Here is a 9,115-nt window from a genome sequence, read left to right as displayed (position 1 = left end):
TAAAATATGCTGTATAATATTATATTAATAATATATAAATACAAGTGCAAAACATGTATATCTAATGAATCAATCGGTGTCAATTCGTGTCATTGAAAAGATTAGCATTAAAGACAAAGTGTCAAAAAAATTGTGCAAAAAATGTTGCTATCTTGATTACACTGTATTGATTGCTATCGTGATTATCCCGCAGCTTATACTGCGAGTCAAAAAAACATTAGATTAAAATACATAGACACTCGCTCAAGAATTAAAGATGTGTCCTGGGAAAAATATGGAAAATTTTGTAAAAAAATCACAACTCAAAAAGCAACTAAAAGAGCTGCAAAAGCATTTTTTCTTCTTTTAAAAACAAACGTTTATTACTCAAAAAAAAGAAATCTGCACTTATTGTGTATTAGAAATAAGAAAGAATTGCCAGAAGGCATTACATATGAATCAAACATGGGACTTTAAGTATAATACATTAACTTTGCAGAATAATCTAAATATTGGAATTCGTAATTCGGATGATAATTTAGCGATCGTTTACTTCGATTTAGAAACATTCAGTTTTAATAAGAATGCTGACATTTTACAATTAACGGCAAAGTGCGAAGATCCAGTTTTTTCAGTACATATAAATCCAACTCAAAAAATAGAAAGAAATTTATTTTTTAATGACATTAGAGCTTAATCGATGCCCCTTGTAAGCACTTTTAGCACTTTATTTTTATAAATTTTTGACAAATTTGAAGAGGAAAAGTATTTTATGTGCGCATAACTGCAAATTTGACTGTCTTCGATTCGTCGTATAAAACAATTAAATTTTACATAGACCCTGTTTTTCTACCGTTAGGAGAGCTAGTCGGCCCGTGGCGAATCAGGCAAGTGTTTTTCGCGTTATTTTGGCGTCTAGCGAACTGATACGTGAAAGACCGTATCTGGCGCCCAATTTCGTGATCTCGAGACGGCCTTCGCTTCGCCGCGGCTCGCGCAGAACACCCTCCATCTCTGTTCCTCCGAGCGCGAGTATCTCATTTAGTCCTCGTGTTTTTGACGACGTTTTCGCCCCCTCTCATCCTCTCCAACACCTGAGGATTGTAAAAATAAAAATATTACGTCGCAAAAATTTGGCTACAAATTGTACAATTTGCTACAAAATTGGCTAACTTGATATACACAAAGAAGCGGATAAATCACTTGGCACAATTAATTACGGATCAAAAAATTGTTAACTAGATCAAAAAATTAAAATTCGAAAACAAATATAAGATTAATACACGCAGGTAGAAAAATGTTCTATATTTAAAAATATCTGTGTGAAACTTATAGCTATATATCATGCTTTTCTTAATTGCTTAGTTTAATAGATCTTGATACTAACAATAAGATGAACGTTAAATCAGAGTGGATATTAAGCATATATACAGGGTGTTTTAGGGTTAAATGTCTTAACTTAAAATATGAATTTAGGACCTCAAAACAAGAAAAAATTTTCCTCTAAGGGTATGCCCGTAAACGCTTTGTTTAATAGATATTAACATCAAAAGTTACGGATAGGAATGATAAATTTATTGTACAACTAAAATTATTGTACCGTTTCCTTTGCCGATCCACTCGCCAATGAGGTCCCGAATCCTCAGGATCCCGAGATGCTTTCAGATTCACATGCCGTAATCAGAGACTTGTTCGAGGGAAACCAATCTCTTCCTACTTCGTCCGCCTGGAATCTTGTCATGCTAAACTCGATCCAGTCTGAGGCTCGAGCTGATCTGAGTATACATCGATTAGAAGTAGAGTAAGGTTGTACATTTGTTGCCACATTTATTTGCGAAAGAGAGTTAGATTGATTTAATTGGGGTGGGACATATGCTGAATAATTTTGTTGTGATTGAAAAGAAAAGTATGGTTGATTATAAAATCCGGTATCTGCCTTTAAAAAATACTCATAATATCATTTTGCACGGCACGTCGAATTCTATTTGGATGCAGTCGCAATTTTTTGGCCACTATATTCCCGTATTCTTCACATTCATCGTTGCTTGCAGTTGAAGCATACTTGGTCGGAAGTTGTAAAGCTGTATCCAAATCGTGTTCATGTTTCTTTCGTTTCCTTAAAGGAGTTTTATTTTCAATGGGTTGTACATTGATCATGTTTTCTTCATGAATTTCAGAGTGCGATGATACGTTATCTTGTTTATGTTCCATATTTTCAGTTGTTATCTGTAAATAAAATAAATCTAAACAACGACAATAATAAAGAATAAAAATAAATGAAAATATTTTTTTATTTTAGGGAGAGAGAGAGAGAGAGAACCACAAAACTCATTTATATTAAAAATTTATTAAGCGTCTTGCTATATAGCACTGGTGTTACCGGCATTTCGTGCACATACAAAACCAGCACGGAACAAAACCAAAAATTATACACATTATATGTTACCCTCTGAGAACATTCGTGGACATTGGCTTCGTAGTTTATGTCCATGTTTTTAATGTCCACGAAGGTCGTATCGTTTTCAGGGATCACGTAAAAGCGGGCCATAACACCTCTCATTCTTCTCTCTGATCCTATAATTTAATATTCGTCTTTGTTGATAAAACAGACAACTTTTAAGAATTCCCTTTCTATCGAGCTCATTTGATCTTGTCGAAAATTTATCCATAGCTGATCGTCTTTAACAGTAACTCGTCGGTATATGAGGTGTTGATAATGTCATTCACACGATAATAGATTAAAAAGCGTGCTATAAAATTTTAACCTATAATTTTAAATAGATTATAATAAATAATTAATATTTTTTATTAAATCAATTATCTCCATTTTATCTTAAAATTTATGTATTTCATATAAAATAGTTCTAATATATTGGAGTTTAATGCAGAACAGATAACATATCGACCAAATTTTAATATTTTTTAATATTCAATAATTCAATATTTAATTTTTTTGGTACTTTACATACTTATTTAAAAATTCAATATTTAATTTTTTTGACTGTTTTTAATATTTAAAAGTTTAACACATATATTTAATTGTTTTATTTTTTAAATATTATGTGAATAAAACAGAATAAAACATGTTATTGATATTAAAATTGTGAGATATATAATTAATAAATTCTATTAAATATAATTACATGTCACTTTAATTGCTGATCAATACACATCACAGATGGCACTAATTGTTAGTTTCCTTTACAGATTTCTCTCTCTCTCTCTCTTTCTTCTGTATATTATATTACAAGTCTATGATTTCTTTACATTTGTACAATTGTGTATTTTATATAATAATACACACATTTATTTGCATTTATATTTTATATAACAAAATACGAACGTTGATTTAGTGACAGTTGACAGTTTTAATTTATCTTTCTCTTAAACTTTTTATATCCTTATGTAATTCTTATAAACTCAAGTAATTGAATTAATCTATTAATTTTTTTTAATAAAGTAATTTGTATTTTAAATAATATACAAAAATATGTAAATTAGTTTATACATGATTTTAATACAATATTATATTAAACGTTTCTGTATAAAAAAAAATGCATAATTGGAATTGAAATATTATAATTCATATAACTCTTTATAATTTAATCCATACATTTCTGCATATTATATTTAGAGTTTCTAAAATAAGAATCATTTAATTTAAAATGATTAATATGCATTAATAAAGTTTATATGCATAAGAATATTTAAAAACCCTAAGATAAAATACGAGAAATTGTCAAGACACTAAATTACTGTTCTTCATATTCTGTCACGCAAAATATAAACGGGATTGAATTAGTCTTGCATTATAAGCATGGTGCGTATTGATTGACTCAGCTGACAGAATGAAGCGTGCGAGGTGTGTTTGTCAATGCTGTTTTGGTATCGAAACGCATAATCGAACCGGAGAACCTCAGGGGTCCCTCAGACATAACATTTCGCGCCACGAGGGAGCTCTTTGTTAAAGTCTTCTCCTTACATCTCAGTCTTTTCGCTTTTTTTCGCTTCCACTTGATGCTGACCCAGCCAAGCTTCGAAAGATTTGACTTCCGCAATGATCTGAAAAACGAGAACATGGCAAAAAAATTGTACACCAATATCAATATCTCACAAAAGCATCACATCGGCTGTGAATATGACCGATATCCGATGATCGGAAGTATAGGAGCTGAACCATCTTCTTTACCTCGGTATCATCGACAATTTCATTCGCTAAACGCGATGTATCGCATCTAAACGGCACGAAGTTAACATTCAGGAAAAACACGCTCTCTCTTCTCTCGTCCGGCCGCAATAAATTCGTTTATCGTTCCATCTGCGTGGACGTAATATTACGTAGCTGTAGGATCCAGAGAGGGGAGGGAAAGAGAACACCGACAGCGAGGTGGTGGACGGTCAAAGGAGAGAAGGGGAGAGGGAGAGCAAAGGGATGATGGGAATGGCGGGTGGGATTGACTTCGTGTTCGTGCCGACCCGTGTATGTTGGTCGCGGCGATGGTCATTTGTGGGAACCTGAGCCTCAGCTCGGTTCCTCGGACTCGAAGAGTGGGGAGAGGGGGGGGAACGAAATGTCTCTCGCGATCCCACGACGAGATACCGGACACGCCACAGCCCCTGTGCCCTTCCAACCCTCCGAATGATGTCCACACTGCGACACGTCATCCCCGCTTTCCAAGACGTCGAGATTGTCTTCGTGGGGTGGTGGTGGTGGTGCTGATGATGGTGGTGGTCTTCGTGGTGTGTGCGCTCGCGGGGAAAGAACGTAACGCGCGTGTACTTTTATCACGGCCGCGGAAAGAATTGCCTTGACACGCAAGAACCTCGAGGTTGTCCCTCCTCACGAAAAGGAATACCGGTGAACCGCTCGTAAATAACGTCGCGTTTAATGTTATTTATGACATCGCGTATATGTGCGATTTGCAAAACAAACGAACAAATTATCATGTAGGCCAAGACTTGAAATACAAGCCACAATACGTTAATGCGAATTGTCATATTAACCGGCTTTAATCAGCTGTTCGAATGCCTTATGATGAATAGGAGAAAAACTGCAATCTTTGAAAATTATTGATATTCATTTAATATCAATTAATTAATATTATTTGACAATTAATATATATTAAAACTTAATATATATTAAATCTTTAATTCATTTAATTATACATTTAATATTAATTATTATTCGTTTGATGATAATTTTAAAACTTTTGCATTTTCATGAAGATACCTAAAAGAGATATTAAAAAATTGTTGTTGGTATCTGTGATTAAAATAATATTTCTTCATTAAAATGAGTCATGTACGTTTCTGTTAAAATAATATGATTTCACATTAGGCAAAAAATTGAGATTATCAAGTCCTGTATTTAATTTGTTTCTACGAAATTACACTTCTACAAAACTAGCACACTTTCTAAGAAGATACGTTCGTGCGGGAATAGAAAACGAAATACATATCTTAGGGCTATTTTCCAACCTGATACGCGGTAACGCGTCTTGTGGAAGGTTCATGCAAGCATGTGCGATGCGTACGAGATTGTACGCGTGATGTACATGCGATTTCTTCCTGTCTAGTATCGTGTCTACCTCATATTTCCCTCCTCGCCAACCCAGCTACCCTCAAGTTCAAGTTAATATATTCATTTTTCATTGTCTTCGCAACAATAGAGAGCCTTGTCTCTTCAGTAATCACGCATTTATTTATGATGAAAGTTACAATAATGACAGTTATAATAATGAAAGATGACAATAAAAAATAATGTATCATCTAGGACTAATAGCTTATAAAATGTAAGAGAATATATAATACACGTTATGTATGCTTTAGAAAAATCAAATAAAGGTACAGAAATTTAGCAATAATGTTAGGTAAAACCTTAAGAAATAGAGATTTAAATAAAAATGATTTCAATGAAAATTTTTTTAATATATGTAAGTGTGATAATTTATTTCCTTTAAAAAGGATGGATATTCTAAATGTATATTAAATTATTTCCTTTTACAAAGGATGGATATTCTAAATGTATATTAAATTATTTGAAAATATCGAAATTTATCGTTTATCTCTTTTTCATGATGCAGAACAATTATCTCGATATGCATTTTATTTTATTTCATATCGATAAAAATTTATCATTAAACGAAGACATTTGTGTATTTTAATACGCTTATTTAACTCGAATATATTAAGGAAGTTTATATATATGTATAATATGTATATTAACAAATTATTATATTAAATATCAAAAAAATATATCAATATAGTAAATATATTAAATTTTAAATTTTTGTTTTAATACCAATTGCTTTTAAAATTATAATATACTTTTCTGGAATTTACAAGAATATATTGAAAAATTGTCATCAAAAATTACCTAAAGTTTGACAGCTATTTTAATATCAAGCGCTGATTGAAAAATAAATATATTAATTGTTAGTAACTAAATCCGCTTGTGTTGCTTTCTTGAGCACGTAACAGTCAACATTAGTTAGTTAATTAATTCTAAACTTATATTAATTAATTCCAATATTTTACTTTTAATTATCTCTCATTCTTTATTAATTTTCTGATATCTCAAGACATTTATTAATTTTTGATAATTTTTATTGAAAAAATTATACCGACTCCAATAAATATAATGCAAGCTGTTTTTAGTTTTTAAAAATATTTATAATATTATAATGTATTATACATATATATAAATATGTAAAGATTATTAAAAAATATTAGAAATAATGTTTTTAAAAATAAAAATGTTATTTGAATAAAACTCGTATTATACAATGACGAATACGATTACAAAAGCAATGACGATTATAAAAAAATAAAAGCTATTTAAAACACTTGTAGATAATTTGATTTTCTAGATTTAAAAAATAAGAGCAGTGCTGCTGAAAAAATAATCTTAAAAATATCTATATACTTAAATAAACATTATTTGGAACATATTTATGAAAAATTGTTATCATAAATCTGTTACCATTTGTATGAAATATAAAAGACACGGCGTATATTATTCCTATTTTATTTTTATTAATTCATATGTGTATAAATATATACATATTTATTTATATAAATATTAATAATATAATACATATAATAATGACTAAAATAATAAAATGCTGAAAAATACATGAATGGAGCAGGCTGGATATGCTAGTAACTGAAAAAAGAACTTAAAATGAATATCGAAGGCATGTCGTTCGATCGAATCATCGTGTATTTCACTTCGGGATACATCGCTACTACCGCCACGTAATCATATAAAGAGCAGAAAGACCGTATACCTATCATTTGCAAGAGCAGTATGATAAGCGGTGCACATACTTGCCGTGAGTACCCGCGGTACTCACGCGGGTATCGTGTATAGGGCACACACAGTACACGGTATCAACGCCGTGAGACACGGCAACGCAGCTACTGGACATGCCACCGAGATCACCGGCCTGATATCGCCCGCTCGTATTTATGGCCGTCGAGATTTCGCATTATTAGAGCCATTTACCGTTTTCGCCCTATAATATCGCGGCATATGCCCGCGCCGAGATTGCCGAGAGGCGCCTTGAATCGTGAATCGTGAATTTAAGGATCGATAGAGACCGAAGGTAATTTCGGAAGACTTAGAGCCGATCAGATATACGTTACGTCTTAAGCCCAAGTACCCTCGACCACGACAGAATATAAAAGTATGAGGAAATTATTTTGCACGTGTTTGGCGTATTCAAATGAATGATGTTACGATCAGTTTAATTAAAATAAAACATCCGAAAAATAAATGTATACAAGTTTTTTGTAAATTTTCGACAACGCCTACGCATTTCGCGATGATTATAATCAAAGTCCTATCAATTTCGACACAATTTTAGTGCAGTAAAAATGTATATACGAAAGTTACACGTTTTTATTTGTACATAGATTATTACAAATTTTCCTTTGTAATATGAAAGTTCAAATTAATCCAATTATTGTCCATAACTGATCACTTGATAATAATCCTATCGGTAATGATCCTGTAATTGTTGCGTTCCATATTTAGCGTGAGGTAGATAGAATTACAGATATATGCGTGACGATATGCTATTATTACGTACAATTATATGTCGTAAGTTAAGGCCGCACGTGCCGCAAAAGAGACTCATCCGCTCTTGCTCAAAACGATGATACTTATTCAAACACATTACGAATAAAGTTGCGTTCGACCATGACGATAAAATAAGAAGACAAATAAGGGTGGTATCCCTGTTAGGACAAATTGCGCTATTACGTTCAACGTATTCAATTTTCGACACGAAGATTATCGAGCATGTCTCGACGATCGACAATTTCTCATCGTTTGTAGAATCTAAATTTTAACATGCATATTAGCAACGTTGGAAATTTTTTTATAAAATTGTACTTTTACTATATATTTTCACTTCTCTTATCTATTTCGACCTGCATTTCTACGTAAGAATTGTCTATTATGAATTCAAATCCACCGTAGCACATCGAGAGCGAATCCTTTTTCTCAATAAGATTATCGTTAATGAATGAAAGTTCAGGGACGATAGAGTAACACACGATCCGGCTCGGATGCTGACAGGAGACCCGAAAAACCATCCATTCCTACATTAAACCACGTTATCGCCGGCGTTAACATTCGTCTTCCAGGATGCATTGTCCTGCGATCCAGCTGGGGCAAGGTCCTCATCCGTCTCCTATTCAGGGTCGTGGGTCTCGACATTTCCGAATCTCCGAGGCGGTCCATTGTGCTCGGCCCTCACGCTCTGCTCTCCAGCCCTTTCCTTTCCTTCTCTCGTCCTCTCCCCCTCTCTTTCCTGGTTGTTGCCATCCCTTCTCTCTCGTTTCTTGATCTATCTCGCTTCAACTCTCTTGGCTCTTTATGTAACCCTCCTCTCCGTCGGTCTCCTCTCGGTCGTCCTCTCTTTCCATGCTCAGAGTCCTCTCGTCCAGAGGTAATACGGTGCCTCGAGGAGTACCGAAGGGGTGGATCGGGGGCGATGGGGTCGCGCTCGGTAGATGGGGTTTTTAGGGGTGGCGACATGGAATCCGGGAATTCGTGTCTCGCGGGGTAGTCTCGGTAGGAGCTCTATCGATTCTCAACCAGACACACCATCCTCCGCGAGCATATCTC

The 9,115-nt window shown here is 33.6% G+C and overlaps 1 protein-coding gene across 1 annotated transcript; it reads right to left on the bottom strand.

The window, feature by feature from the left end:
* Window positions 1-505: 505 nt before the first annotated feature.
* Window positions 506-3,241, bottom strand: LOC145973394 (uncharacterized). Its single transcript, XM_083102733.1, has 4 exons — window positions 3,123-3,241; window positions 2,426-2,744; window positions 1,580-2,205; window positions 506-1,073 (listed from the first exon to the last, which is right to left on the bottom strand). Exons 2-3 carry the CDS (start codon window positions 2,537-2,539, stop codon window positions 1,918-1,920), a joined length of 402 nt encoding a protein of 133 aa, XP_082958859.1. The 5' UTR covers window positions 2,540-2,744; window positions 3,123-3,241; the 3' UTR covers window positions 506-1,073; window positions 1,580-1,917.
* Window positions 3,242-9,115: the final 5,874 nt, after the last annotated feature.

This window comes from Camponotus vicinus, unplaced genomic scaffold, assembly GCF_025532165.1.
Source record: "Camponotus vicinus isolate PSW18456_S1 unplaced genomic scaffold, iyCamVici1.0 SCAF_1, whole genome shotgun sequence".
NCBI lineage: Eukaryota > Metazoa > Arthropoda > Insecta > Hymenoptera > Formicidae > Camponotus > Camponotus vicinus.
Note: the sequence above shows the minus strand (reverse complement) of the source record. Positions and strands in the feature narration are given on the sequence as shown.

Coding starts and splice junctions, on each gene's coding strand:
- LOC145973394 (XM_083102733.1), bottom strand. CDS start 2,539: ATGAGAGGTGTTATGGCCCGCTTTTACGTGATCCCTGAAAACGATACG. Junction 2,206..2,425: donor TCCACGAATGTTCTCAGAGG/GTAACATATAAT, acceptor TTTTATTTACAG/ATAACAACTGAAAATATGGA.